This window comes from Lissotriton helveticus, chromosome 1_1, assembly GCF_964261635.1.
Source record: "Lissotriton helveticus chromosome 1_1, aLisHel1.1, whole genome shotgun sequence".
NCBI classification, from domain to species: Eukaryota; Metazoa; Chordata; class Amphibia; order Caudata; family Salamandridae; genus Lissotriton; species Lissotriton helveticus.
The window spans coordinates 440,439,802-440,455,543 of NC_136057.1; the positions used below are offsets into that span (position 1 = coordinate 440,439,802).

General features: G+C 42.7%; 1 protein-coding gene across 3 annotated transcripts in view; it reads right to left on the reverse strand.

Moving 5' to 3' along the window:
- The window catches only part of LOC144811058 (ataxin-10-like), a 1,101,028-nt gene that overhangs the window by 315,483 nt on the left and 769,803 nt on the right, over positions 1–15,742 (reverse strand). For all 3 annotated transcript variants that reach the window (XM_078673828.1, XM_078673826.1, XM_078673827.1), the window contains one exon: positions 11,170–11,339. In XM_078673828.1, the coding sequence (XP_078529954.1) occupies positions 11,170–11,339 (170 nt within the window). The remainder of the gene's footprint in view (positions 1–11,169; positions 11,340–15,742) is intronic.

Here is a 15,742-nt window from a genome sequence, read left to right on the forward strand (position 1 = left end):
GCAGAGAAGCTGGAGACCCCGCTCGGAGCTCTGTATTACCAGCAGGGCCGGCGCTGCACTGAGGCGCGCTCCAGGCACCGGGTGTGCGCGTTCACGAGTCCCGGCGCAGGCCCAGGGGTGAAGTGATGCTGGAACTGGCCCTGTTCGCACTCACTTCTCGCCGCAATAAACTGGTGGCACCTATGCGCGGTCTGTGTGCGAGGATTTATGTCCTGGAGGCTGGCGACTCATGCACGTGGCTTCACTCGAGAGACTCCGGCTCACACTCAGCAGGTGTGAGGACATACTTCACAGCACACTAAAGGCCATCTCCAGTGTTTGCAGGACTTCCGTTTATGTTTCTGTGCTCATCTAAGCTTTAGGCAACTGTTAATGCTGGATGAGGCCTGTTTGTAAGCGCTCCCGCGATAGGAAGATGTTCGAAGAGAAGCACAAAGTTGAACGGAGGTGTCCACGATCACACAGTTTGTAGAAGTGGAATTGGACGGATTACAACGCTGGTTGCAGAGCTGATGGACCATGTCTGCCCTTCCCTTGTCCTTGTGGTTAGTCTGTGATGCACCAGCGCCACTGACACTGCCGCCTGCACCGTACCACCCCAGACACTGCCAACTAGGCGCAAGTGCCTCGAAGTACACAACGCTGCCCCAAACGTTGCAGCCCAGTATAAGTAAGTGTTCGCCGACATAAAGCCTTGGAAAGATGTGCAGAACTAAAGACACTGCCTGCCTCAAAATAGGTGCAGTTGCACAGTAGCTGCCTAAACTGTATCTCCCCCGTGCATGCTGGTAAATGCAGTCATTTGTCCTGCCCCTCAGGGTAAATGTTGTGTTTTGAAAATAGTCATTCATTCCCCAACCACACACTCCAAGCTTCGCTGTGAGGCATAGCACGTATATTAAGAGCACAGAACAGCCAATGCACAAACAGCAGCAGTGCAATTTAAACTAGCACCGAACAGGTGCAACCAGACTCCGACCCACGGGCTAAGATCGTCCTGCAGACAGAACGGGAAGAACCCTTCTGTAAGATTGCACATCTCATACGCACTGCACGCACATATGTTTTGATATTCTCCATTCTGTGCAACAGTTCAACAACAACTGGTTCAAATATGTTCTCTCAATGTTTCAAGCTTTATTTCAAATGTGACAAAAAGATGTTAATATTTCACTTCTGTTCTTGGATTTACGTCACAATGAAATACACTGAACATAATCTTCACAAAAGTTATTTATAAAAGTTTATGCTATTGCCATTATAAATTACAATAACTTTCATTTAAGTATTAATTATTACAAAAAATAAAAGCCATTGTTATTTGTAATATCAATACATCTAAGTCACGTAAATACAACACATATTGCATTACAAATGCTATAGGTGTCACATTTGCGAAAGGTGTAACTATTGATACTGTAAATGAAAAAGCTATTAATTTCACTATTTTCAAACCTAACACATAAATAAAAAAATTGTCATTTACAATACCAATAGCTCAAACTTTCCTAATGCGAGACCTATTGCATTGCAAATGCTTGTTAAGATTGAACTTATCTTTAGCGTGTCCAAATCCCTGTTCCCTACTCCCCAGCAAACACTGCTCCTTTGCTCATAGAATACTCTTCCATCCCTTTCACACTACCCCTACACTGCATGCAGCTTCTTAAACTCGCCCATCCCTCTGCTCACTGTCCCTTCAGCTGAAAAACTGCCTCTTATGCCCCCTCATCCGTCTGAACATTCACTGTCGTCACAGCTTCTTGCTAGATAGCATAGAGAACAGAGCACACTCTTTCAAAACCTTTTCCATAAGACTGGAACTTGAACTTAAAGTATTCAGTCATCCCAAATTAATCACAAAAATTACTCACAAACGTACAGACAAAACAACAATGAATACAATAAATGTGGTTGAGCCCAATCAATTGTTTGCCCAGCCTCCTTAAAGAAAATGTTAAATGCATACGGCCACTTTGAGAACCCTTACTGCACATTAAATAAAGATATGTAATACCGATGTCGTCACTGACTGCATATTTAGGATAGCATCGTATTTAAAAGGTAATTGCTGAACGACACAATCCATCTGCACAATTAGAGAGTTGCCTCTATACGAGTCCCGTTGCTATTTGGCACACATTCATGTATTCACACGCCTCTAAAACAAGACGTGCGCACTCACCAAAACGAAACTTATCGTGGGGCGGGACTTCCGTCTTGTGAAGCCCGCGCCCACGGAGTGCTTGGCCAGAGGAAAGAGCCCCGCAGACGCTGCAGAAGTTAGGAGTGCCGGTGAGTGGGGCTTAGTTGCAGGGAGAGGGGGTGCGTCTTGGTGCGCTCAGTGGGGGTGTTCTCTATATGTGCGCGTGTGTGTGTGTATGCGCGGCGGGGAGGGGTGGGGATCGTTCTCTATGTGTGTGCGTGGCGGGGAGGGGTGGGGATCGTTCTCTATGTGTGTGCGTGGCGGGGGGGGGGGGGGGTGGGGGCGTTCTCTATGTGTGTGTATATGCGCGGGGGTGTGGGGGGGTCTGTGTGCGTGGCGCAGGGGGTTCAGTATCTGTGTGTGTGTGCGTGCATGATTGTGTGTCTGCTTTCAAGGAGCCATGGGAGACAGGTGTGCGCGACCTGATCCTTTTACGCGTGCGTGCACATCACTTGTGTCCTGTCTCCCATGGCTCCTTGAAAGCAGAAATGATCACAATAGGTCTCGCTTTGCGACAGCAGGGGCTTCGACCCTGCAATCGCAGGCGCGAGACCTAAAAATGGGTGTAGTGCATTTTGGAAATAAGGAAAATAGCTGCAAATCCGGATTTAGAGTACCTTTGGAAGTATGGAAACAAACCGCGACCACCTATTGTGAATATTTCCACACCTTAAGGTTTCTATCACTGAGTGCCAGACCTCCTCTCATACCCTCACAGGCAGGCCATGAGATCACACTGAACATGATGATTGGTTGATATTTAACATTTTCCGATGATTTGGTCATTTTGTCTTATCTACCTTGCATAGAAACATATCGCTGTCAAAACCTGACCCCCAACTTTGTTCTCCTGGGTCTACTGCATATGGGTTACTACCAGACATGTATCGGTTTTCTATTGGTTCAGTGTGCCCACAGGTGAAAAACTTTAGCAGTGCATTTTCAAAATTTGGATATCAGTTCCCAGTTAAATCCACATTTTGGGTACCTGTCTTTTGATCACAAATAGCACCCGTGGGCTATACAAAAACATACCAACATCTGTATATTCCAGGGTTTCGGGCTCTGGTGCCACACAAGCTCGCGTTGAACATGACGTTTGTCAGATTTTTAGCATTTTTCCCCCAAAACATTATAATTCTCTCCTTTCTTCCTCCTGCAGGAACATATCCCTCTGAAGCCTTGATCATAATCTGTGTTTCCCAAGGTCTTCTGAGTACAATTTGCAGTGGCACTTGTCTATGCTATGACTTTCAGAACCTTCCAGAATCCCTCTGTCAGGTTCATCCATATATACTAACCAAGTCCATGAGGAACCCTTATCTGTAGACCCTCCCTTGTGAGAGGAGCAGTCCTAGTATGCACACAATATCTCAATCGACAGCCAGGTTATGTGGCCCATCCTGCCTCCTCGGTCATATGCCTGGGGTCAATTCTGTCCACAATGCAACCAACAAACAATGACAACTGACAACTTTTTTTACTGCACCCAGTTACTAGCTATCCGCCTATAGGTGAATGCTCAAATCACCCAGTAACTTGGATGGGTTTCACATCCAGCATGTGGCTGACAAGGAGTCACCTACAGGTTTTTGCGCCATATCTGTACACAGTTCAGGCCCCTTCAACGCACTCAGCCATAGGGGAATCACATCTTCCAAGCCAGAGTCAGGCCCAGGGCCTAAATCTCCCTTTCGACCTGTCACCATCGGGCCCACACAAAGGTCCCTAAAACTTTACATGGAGGGCAATGCAGGAGACTCTCTGCATTCCTACCCTGGGGGAAACTTTCCTCTTCCTAGGTCACTAGCTTTGAACCTTCCTTAAGGTTTCCCGAATTTGCTATTGATTCCTGAGGTATAACCATAGACTGCAAATAACCTACATCTAAGCAGGTGGTATCCTGAGATTGGCCCTTCAGTTCAACATCCGAACCCTGAGACTCAACACTTGCCTGGCTGCACACGACTTCCAGTGCAGACACACAGCCCTCATGAAGGGTGGCATGCTCTGTCAGGGTGCGTTTACAAATATCAAAACCCTTCAGCATTCAAGTAGGCCTCTCCCTACTGCCTAACAACTCCGCTATTTATTTGAGATAGCCCCCAACTTGATAGGGTCCAAACTGGCTCTGTCTCCCAATGTGATTGAATCTTGGCTTTCTAGCAGGGTTTTGGGAATGCTTCTTTGGCATCTCTGACTGAAAAGAACTGTCAAGCCTGTCCTTTGTTCTTCCTTGTGTTCCTGTACACTCCCAGGTAGCTAATCCTTGCTAAGTGGCCAGTAGTTAACACCACCAAGTCGAGGAGATGCTCCGAGGCAGGTCACTGTGTTCTGAGTCAGAGTAGTTAACTCTTCCAGTCTCCAAGTTCTGAATTTCCGTTGAGTAGAAGAACTGGTTTTTATCTAGGTCCGGCTTATGCAGTCTAGATTACTTCTTTTTTCCACAAGGTTAGCAAACAATTCCCAGGCAAGATGTAGAATAAATACTGTATTCATACCTGGTCATGTCTTATGGACATGGTGGAAACAGCTTTTTGGACACTAGTTACTCTGAGGGCACACTATTTAAATATATAGAGTGCCCCATATTTTTTTGTTTTTACATATTAGGCACCATACCTTGTGGGCTTATAAAGCACACTTTAGGGATGGCTTAAGATACATAAAATGTGTTTTCCTAAATGGCAAGGGCACTTTTCCTTGTCATGTGTTACTGCTGTGCCTTTAATCTGCTCTCTGGCCAGATCACAGTGGTACTCCTGGCAGCCATATATTTTTTACAGCATGTGGGATTTGTATATGTACATTGCAGCTCACATATGACATGCAACTTCAATGACATCGGTGAATTTTCTGAGCCCTCTGCTACGGCATTACAGAAAATTTAAACAGACCAATTGGGTGAAATAGATTTTACCAACATCAATTTAGGCCAGAGCCTACAAACTAGCTGTGAATAACAGTGTCACAGTGTAAAGAGCCCTCTTGCCAGCAAAAAAAGGATTAAATAAGACTAAGATATAGGGTGTAAATATAAAGTGTAAGTCAAAGAGAAGGAACACGATAGACTGTACATTTTTACACTATTCCCAAATGTGGTCAATCTGGATTGATCATGTTAAAGTTGGAGGGCAGGGTCTTCATACAAAAGTCCGGAGCCATTCTGGTATGTTAGGCCCTTAAGTTTCAACAAGAGGAGGTAAGTCCTGTCTGGGCTCCATTCTCTCTCCATCTGTCCTTGTCTCCGAGCTTCCACTCCATTCCAAGCACCAACATTCTATTACACCATTCACTCTCAACATTCTAAATACCAGCTTGGAAATACAGGGAATGAGGACACATACGTAAAAAAAAGTAAGAATGGAAGGATCTTTCATTTTTGCCTAAACCTTTAATAATAGTTCTTTCAACTATCGGAATAGACATGTGAACTTCAATGCTGACGGGGCAGATATGAAAAACAGTATTTTTCTATTAGCATTACAGAAAGCAAATAATGAGCTAATAGTGATCTCTGGCCAAGAAGAGGCCTTGTTCGAGAAAAGCATTGGATTGTTTTTCTGACAATCTCTACAGAACAGTAATTGTAGTCTGAGATGAGAATTGTGTTTATTCTTTAAATAACATACATTCTTGGATAAGATTGGAAAGTAGAAGGTATGAAAGCAGTCTACTCCACTCTATGCAAGAATGAGTGTTTAGGAGAGATAGTTATAAAATCCATGGAAGTTATACATTCCGTGTCTAAAAAATGGCGTGAAACTGGGATACAGGTAAGACTGTAACATTTCATTACAGAAGCTGGGCATGTGTTCCCTTTGTTTTGTCAACAATGTACTTTCAACCAATGATCTGGGAAGCTGTTTTCATACTCCCTTGAGTTGTTAGTTTACAATCCAACTGCTTTCATTGGATTATTGTATATTTCAGCATTCAAAAATGAAGTCTGAACATGTGTCTTTTTCCCACATTTGAATATTTATGTTTAGAGTCTCCAAAAGGTGTACAGTATACCCTTCATCTAATTTGCGCTTTTAATTACGAACGAAATCCCCAGAAGAAAACAACATTTCAAACCAAAACATAATTTTTTTAATATATGTAGCTCCCGAGATGTCCGCCGGGTGTGGAGCTCCAGCCGGGAGCTCCTCCGAAAGGGAATGGACTCTGGCACTTGCCCCAGTTCTCCCTTCCCCTTCTGCCTCCTAACCAACGGTGGATCTTGTGCCTGCACTCCGGTGCCTTCCTTTCCTCATGGACCTATCCGGGTAGCCTGCAACACACCTGCAGAGTTTCTCGAGGGAGCGCCCACTGAGCCTCTACCATCATGGCCACTGGCTCGGCGGAGATGCCTCACTGCTGTAAAATCTGAACTGGCGGCTCTCCTCATCGGACCGCCACCCTACTCAAGGATTTCGCCCACTTATCCACGCATTGCGGACCCCAGGAACGATCCGGATGGCCTGCTTGCACCCTTCCGAGTTTCTGGAGGGAGTGCCCACGGAGCTTTTACCAACATGGCCGCTGGTTCGGCAGAGATGCCTCGCTGCTGTGGAGTCAGAGCTGGTGGCTCTCCCCTCTCAGACCGGGTGGAGTGGTGATTGCGGCGAGTAGCCTGCGAGGAACCGCTCCAGTGTAATCCATGGCTGGAAACCAGAGCCTGTGGAAACCGGAGCCTGCAGTGAGTGATGGCGGTCCTGCGATTTAACCCTGAACATGTCTACCCTCCAGTCCCGACCTATATTGCTTGGCACACCACAGCCCCTTCCGGAGCATACCCACCCCAGGCCCCCAGAGAACACTCTTCATCGGAGCGGCCTGTCCCGCCACGGACTTCTTTACTTTCTTTTGACCTTGCCGCCATTTTCCTGCTGTTCTCGGCCGCTTTTCTCTGGACCCGACCAGCCATCTTGTCCATTTCCTCGCCCTTTACTCTTTTCCCTCGTTTCCCCTTTGACGATCCTAAAATGTTTCTTCCCTTTTCTCCATACCCTTGTATCCCTCCCACCCTCCCTTGGTGCTGTGACTGCGTCCCCCCTCCGACCCGTGTGTGTGTGTGTGTGAGTGTGAGTGTGAGTGTGAGTGTGAGTGTGTGTGTATATATATATATATATATATATATATATATATATATATATATAAAATCACTAGTATATGCAGTAGACCTTTGTACTCTCTACCATTCCTATGCGACTCTTAGAGCATATCCATTTGTATCTCTTCCTTGTGTGACTTTACATCTTGTATATTTGCAATTCTTTTTGTTTGTATCTTTTATGTAACACATATAATCCTAAGTCCTTATGTTTTGCAACTGGTTCTTATGTAAAGCGCTCTGACACCTTTGGGTAAAGTTTGCGCTATATAAAATCGAATTAAATAAAAATAAAAAATAAATAAATGTATCACCACCTTCCATCCTGAAGCTTTCCAAACAAACACATAAGTACATTTAAAATACAAAAGAGCAATAAAATTGACACATCCTCTGGCTCCAATAAAACTAAGCACATGCCATCAACCTATTTAAACATCTAACTGCCCAACCTGTGCTTCAAAGGGTCGATTTCTCGAAAGCCACTGCCTAACTAGGTTTCCCACCAATATTTCATATAGGGGGAGAGGGGATCTTTATCAATGGTTGCGCGGGGCGGTTAATAAAAAAAAAAAAAAAATGTAAACTTAACTTTGCCTCTGGCCTCGCGACTCCTTTCTCTGCGTGCGCCTCACAGGAACCAGGCACTCTCCCTTTCCTCCCCTAAGCCAATCACAACGCTGCAATGGCAGGACTGGTTTGGTTGGCCCTGGGGCCGACCAAATAGTCAGCTCCCACAACAGTGGGCAAGCCACGCCTCCCCTGCCTGGACTAGGAACGCCCACCCGCCCTCCCCCAATCAAACCTTGCCTTCTGCTTTCTCGCAGTGCGAGAAGCAGAAACATAAAATGGTATTCATAATACCATTTTATGTTTCTGCTTCGCACACTGTGAGAAAGCAGTGGGGCTACGCTCCTTCGCCCACGTGGAGGAGCCCGCCCCTGTAAAGGTTACTGATATTTGCAGACTGTGGATCTTTTAGCACAATTCCCATCATATTGTGTTTCCCAGATAAATCTGTAAACAAAACAAGAAACCACAAATCTGTGAATACTTGAAAAAACCTTCATGTGGTTATACCTAGCTCTTCCTGAATGTCCACAGGTGAACAATACGATTCACCATTGTAGAATCTTTCCAATTGTTTCAGTGAGGATCCACGCAAGGATGCACAATGACCGTCACTGAATAATTCAGGTAAAATTGCATTATCCCCAAAAAGTATACACAGAGAGAATTTGGGAAGACCAAATAATTTCGCCCAAGCTTTCCATGAATAAGTTAAAATGTCAAGGGTCTTAAACCATACTAGTACTAAGTATGAAAACTCAGTTATACAATTTAAGCCCCTCTCATTAAGTGGCAGTGGACAGAAGTTCACAAAGGAGTTTTCAACAAGTTGTGCAAACAGGGGTGTGGAATTCCTATTGCCCGACGCCCAGGACACATTGTTTTGGCTCAAGGACAACAAGATTTCATGTTCATTTTGTCCTTGAAACACGTAGGCCCAACCCCTACAGCACAAAGCCTTTGGCTGCAGGATTACAGTACCACATTATAGATCAGAAAAGGGCAGTGTCTGCAGTTAAGGTAACAGTTGTGTTCGTTTGTTAATCCTGTTTGAACTTATATTTATGGTTAATTAATACTAAGCCTTTATTATTAGGGTAAGCGTCCTAAGGAAATTTTGTAAGTTCAGACTGCACTACTGACAGTGGTTACAGTATAAAAATGTGTACACACATTTGCAAAGTTGAACAATATGAAGCTATGAAAATAATGCTTCTATGATGCTCACTGATTAGATGTGAATATATGCAAAAGCTTGAAAGCAAGATTGAGGATTTTTTACTTTCAAAATAAAATGTTCATAAAATGTTCCTGAAAACAATGCAAAAAGGAAAAAAAAGTTTTGCTAAACTACTGTGAAATATTAGGTACCATTTCTTTGAAGCATCATTTAGTAAAATCTGTAAATAATGAATGCTAGTGTTTCCAAAAAATACTCATAATGGAAAATCAATGTAACCGGTTTTAACAAAATTATAGGAAACGTGAAAATAAACAAGCATTGGCAAAGCCATTAGGTATGACATTAGTGGTCAGCCTTTTGTTTTTGTCAATGTGTGTCTTGCTTTTAAATGGTTTTTGTACATCATTATTGTTGTGGGAGCTGCTGGGCCCTCATCATTCTAGCAAACATTGGCAAAAGCAAAAATATTTTTTGTCTCAAAAAACACACATTGCCACAGTAGTTTGTGACACTAAACAAAACTACTCTGCGTGCCAGAAGTGTGGAATGCTGTCACTCTCAACAAAGCCAGCTGGTAGATAAAGACAGATAGAATTTTATTAAAAGCAAAATGTATTGGTTAACGCCAAACCTAAATAGGGGCACAATTCTTAAAGAAAGTCACAAAAGAGCACCTATGGTATATGCCCTTTGCATTAGTGCAGATTTACAGCTTTCATGAACTCACAAAAATTTAAGGAAGTAGGCCAGGAAATCGTACTCCTAGAAAATATTTGTGACTGCATTTTTAGCACAAGCAAATATGCATGTGTAGATCCGCTCATGTGAAAATCTGCTGAGCGGCAACAAGTCCACTTTCCCACCAACCCTGGAAGACTTTTTACTTCTGCCCTGGTCAAGAGGAAATTTCCAGCCTTTCTCTGTATTGGAAAAGATTAAGAGATGAGCTGATAAAAACTCATAAAACATACAAGTTCCTAGGTTTGCAGAGACTCAAAAGGGCATTCTAACCATAGGGAACTATTGCTTACCGCTACCTCCAGCCCCAATATGTAGATCTGCAGAAAGGTGGTAAGGGAATAGCCAGTATTCAAACCCTACTATGGTATGAGCTCTGGAATAATCAAAGGGGCTATCAGAGCTCTTAATATAATGAGATTGCTGCCATAATTTGCTGACACACTACATAGCATGAAAAAAGACACGTGAATTTTGTTACAGGACAAGAAGATTTATTAAGTAAACTATCCCATGGACAAGTAGATATTTTATTAAATTCCACACTCCTACAACTATCTAAAGAGCCCTAGAAATAACATTTCAAATCACAGAGTATCCATCCCACCCAATCCCAAATGAATCATCCCATAGCTGAATCTATGCACCAAAACAAAGCTATAAGAAGTACAGGAAGTCAGTATGGTGATTGTACAGAATAAATATACATATTGATAACAATGTGATAAGAAACAGTTACACAAAAGCTACAAACTCCAGACAATCCATTTCAAACTGGTAAACAACTTATGTCCCCCTTTACTGAGTTTTTCTCAAGAGCCAGCAATATGCAGCATAGGACTACTTTCTACTAATTCCATTCACCCACAACATTACATAATGCAAGATTTGACTTTGCATCACAACTAATGATCAAAAGGATCTACACACCATTACGTAGAACTCTGTTTAAAAGACTTACAAATAATACAACAATGTCCATATAAGTTGCTAAAGTTTGATAAAACAAAATAATTGCTAAGCTCTGTAATTTGTGTAGTTCTGATGTCACGAAGAAGCAAAAAATTTAAAGAAATCTAAACTCTTTTTGCACCAGTTCAGAAATTATTTAATCTCACTACTCATACTAACATAAAAAATCCCACAACAAGACACCACCAGTGTATATGTTAGTGATGGCTTTTCAATGCCCTATAACTGTAAGTATACTAGATGATTCTGCACTCTATCTCATCAGATGGTTTTTAGTAGTTATCATGGTCCAGACTCTAAATGTTTCCAATAGCCAGCAAATGCCAGGTTGAAGCAGGTTTTCTCAGTGCATGAATTAATAGAATCACCTTTTTTCTGAGGTTTGAAGGACAGCAGTCTTACCTTATTCTGATTCTCCTTGTTCTTGTAGCAGAGGTTTCCTATTAGACGTATTAGATGGGCCTTGAACCCAACAGCTGGGTGTGAAATATCTTCCACCATTGACATGGAGTGGGCGGCTGTGAAAATGTTGTTGGTCTGTTTCCCTGCGAGGTGTGTTAGCCTCAGGATCTCTAAAGAAGAAGAAAACACACTGTGACTCAATACATTCAACATTAATTCTGGTGTCTGAATAATTCACAATAAATTGTAGAATAAGGTAATTGCAACAGTAATCTGGTTACGGTTTCATTAGGCCTCAAAAACAATGTACCAGGTGAATTTGTGCTAGTTAGATCTAAAAAATATAGATATAGTGTGCATTTGTAATTTTATTTTAACTTTTAAGTCATTAGGCTGCAACTTGCATTTTTTATGCAGTCTTTCCTCCAGCCTGTTGTAAAACCATATAGGCACTTGCTTTGTTCTTTTGAGAATTTGAGCTTTTTCCATATATTCTCCCTTTTTCAATGCTTCTTACATTTTACTTTCCGGATCTCATTAATTTGAGACTGTTTTTTGAGGTTCTACCACACATAAGTTTCTAGGAAGTGTTGCAGTAGACAGCAAAACAGTGATTAATAGTTTCATAATAAGGGACATTATATGAGAGATATGGGCTATAAAAACAATGTGTAAATGTAAATGTAAATGTAAATGTACAGGAATTTATATAGCGCAAATCACCAAGCGGTTTCTAAGCGATTGCTTAGGGAACCCGTCCTGGTATTCCCCTGTGAGATAACCCCGGCAGGGTATCCGCAAGGTGAAAGCCAGGCATCCCGCCGCGAGGGGCCGTTGTGGAGATTAAGCAAGCTATTGCCCAGAGTCGCAGAGTGTGAACCCGTGAATCGAGTAGGCACCGGAGCGAGAATTGTCAAGTCCATGGACATTTTAGGACTCAAGACCCCGCCGAGCCGGGAATTGAACCCTGGTCCCGGGCCGACCTCTGCTTCCAGGTCTGCCTCCTCTAACCAGTGAGCCACACTTCTCCACAATGCAGTAGTGCAGTAGTGGTTAATTCTTGGTAGAGTACCAGAAATCCTACCTTCACAAAAAACTATTAATCATACAATTATTTCATAATATCCGGGCACTAATATTCTTCCACCTTTTTTTAAAATTATTTTTGATGTATTTATTTGCACTTTTTTGTCACTAAGTGCATGGAAGGCCCACCCAAACAGGTTCTCCTTGTTTTTACATTGTTGGTAACAACTAAGAAAATTGTGATCTTCCTGCTCAGGGTAGCAAGAGCTTGAGCTCTTTCTCAACACACTTAACATTAGTAAAAAACAAAACTGTCAAAGTCTACAGGTCTGTCTTTTAAGTAAATGAAAGTTATTTTATTCACAAGTTTGTATGTGAGGATTGGTGGGTAAGCAAATAAAAGAATGAGTCAATGGGTGGCCGTGTGACAGCATGGATGAGTAGGTGAGTGAGCATATGGATGTTAGTATGGATGAATAGGCAAATGAGGGCATGGATGGATGAAGTCTTATGTTGAGAGGTGCTGTGCTATAGATGTATCTAAAACTGAATAAGCTATCTCTACAGACACATAACCATTCATCTTCAAATATGTCTACTCAACTTACAACTCATATGCTCATTATTTCATCCACACATATGCACTCCTCCATCCATCTTTTCACATATACCCTCACATACACCCTCAATAAAGCATGCATTTATCAACCTATGCTCATACATTCATCAAGCCATCCAGACTGTTACTGACCCTGATTCATCCATTAATCAGCTACTTGCAATCAAGCAATATCCATTCACCTCAGCGTGTTTACCTTTATGCACATAGTCTGTGACTTTGTGTAGACCTGCTTGTGTGCTGTATTTGTATATGTGTTGTGTGATTGGTGTTATGCTCTTCCGAATATAGGTGATAGCCTACACGTGTTTCGCCCGAAAAATTGGACCGCAGTTGGACCGAGCGATTATCGCTCTCTATCGTGCACTGTTCTTTTATATTCCACAAACAACTGCATAAGAATTCCTGCCTTGAGAAAGCCTGGCTTGTTGGCCTTCGGGCGAAACACGTGTCGGCTGTCTTTCTTCTCCTGCACACGACTTCAAATAAAAGAAAAGAATGTGAAAGATGAGTTCTTATATTTTTTATACCTATATTCGGAAGAGCATAAAACCAATCGCACAATGCACTACTTGGATCCAGGTGGTATCTGCGTGAAACCACTGTTTTGGTTTTGCCAAAACCCATAATCGGGACATGACCTTTTGTGTGTAAACCCTGGTAACACCCACCAACTAAACCATTTGCCTGTATTTGTATATGTTCCTCCGTGTGTGCTGCTTGTATGTTAATGTTTGTCTGTATGTGTGTTGGTCTCTTCGATTGAGTGGTTGGAAGTGTGCCTACATGAGCATATTTTGGCCTGTGTGCATGGTTGTCTTTATATATGCAGCTTTGCTTACTCTGCTCCTGCATGTGAACTTGCACATACAACCACTCTAGGTATGTTATCTGGTGTTTTGTTGTTTGCATTGTCTCTGGCACTATAAGGCTTTGCTCTTGGCACAGTTATGCGTACTTTTCGTTTTTTTACGGCTGGTAGATCAGCCCTCATTATTTAAGTCTCCAGTTGTTATGCGCTTTTTGAAAGATTTGCATTTGTTTCCTCCCTCTCCCTTTGTCATGCCGTAGCTGGACCTTTACTTGGTCCTCGAATTTCCGATGTGTACTCCTTTTGAGGAGCTGTACAGCTGTCGCTTATGGCTTCTCACCCTCAAGACAGTGTTCCTGGACGCCATAACATGAGCGTGACGTATAAGCGAGCTTCTAGCGGTTTTGCAGACATTTACAACCTTCTTCCACGTTACCCGTCAGTCAGAACATCACCTTGCGGGCGTTTTATGCTCCGCTTACCCCTCAAAGGAGGAGGCGAGACTCCACCGTTTGGACCCCAAGAGAGCTCTAAGCTTTTATATTGATTGTACCAAAGAACACCATGTGGACTATCAGCTCTTTGTGGCGTTTCTGGAGCGAAAGAAGTCAAGGCTCTGAATATTTACAGCTTTGGTATCTATTCAAAAGTGGAGGAATCTGCGGCTGGAATTCTCTATCAGATGAACAAGTTACCCACTTCTGAATAAGTACTACTTTGGTATCTATTCAAAAGATGAGTAATGTGCAGCTAAAAGTCAGAAGAACAAGTTAGTAACCTTCAGTAACGCTCTTTCTGGTACAGATTCTATCAAGACAGATTTTTCTCTCCGACACTCCCGCATCCCCATTCTGTGATTGGACTCTATTGAGTAATAAGATTCCAAGTCTAGAAATCAGCACACTGGTCACAACCAATTTGCTATTGGAGCTCTGCTTCTAGGGGCATGGATAGCCTCGACAACAATTGATGTCAACGTGTGAGAGTGGCACCTCTATAGAATCCACACGTCATATTCCAAGCGGAATGGCCTCAGTACGGAGCCCCATGGCACTACCTACCGGCACAGAGAGGTCCTACTGGAAAGTGTCCGAATCCAGTCTGACACCTAGAGAATATTCTAAAAGTGAGGAATCAGTGGGTAGAATTCTCTGTTAAAAAAGCTTGTTTCATTAACAGCACACAAGACATACGTGTGTAAGCATGGTGGATGTAGAATCACATGAACTTGGGATCAAGCCTAAAGCACTTGAGGGTCCGGACTCTCTTCTTTCCCTCTGTAGGGACAAACAATTCCCATTACAGACTGATGTACATTGCTGTCAAGCTGCCAAATTTTATGAGTGACATCACTACCAGAAAATGCATACGGTCAAGAGCACCAGTCATATTGCATGGCTCTGAGGGCACCATCTCTCCGATTGTGACAAATTCCTTTGTTTAGGACAAGAACCCTTATACCCTCTTAGGTGGCATGCTTAATCAAAGGGTTCCGCCTCACAATAATCACCAAAGTTTGTGGTGTGGTATACAATTACGTGTGCGGGACAGCATTTAACTTGTCGCCATGGAGTGAAAATCCTATGTGTGCAGTGGATGTGGGCGAGTGCTGCATACTGCAGGGTAGCAAGTGTGGGGAATAAAAATACCTCCTGGTGGACTGACTCAAAGCTTTATTGTTTATTGAGTGTCCCCAAGGTATGCAGTAAAACTGAGAGGGGAGTAAATTTCAACCCAATAAAGTTATAAGGGTCAACATGTTTCTGCCAATCTGAAAACCCTATAATGAGGTGCTAGGTTATCTTCGGGACCAACGTGTATAGTCATTCAGCAATTAAATGAAGGAAGATGTGTATGAATATTGTGTATAAAAATTTATGAATAATGAATAATTACAGCTAGTGTTCCACAATAAACATGTCTGTGTTCACGTCACCTGTCATAATAACAATAATGTGACAGACGGAAGAACATTATTTGCAGTATGATATTTGCTAAATTGGCACACGTGCTATGCTTGAAAGCACGTTTTTGTGCCGGTCATGTGCCTTGTGGTCACTGTAAAAACATGTGAGATTAAGTGAACTAGGTTTTAAACCAAGATATATCTGTGGTAT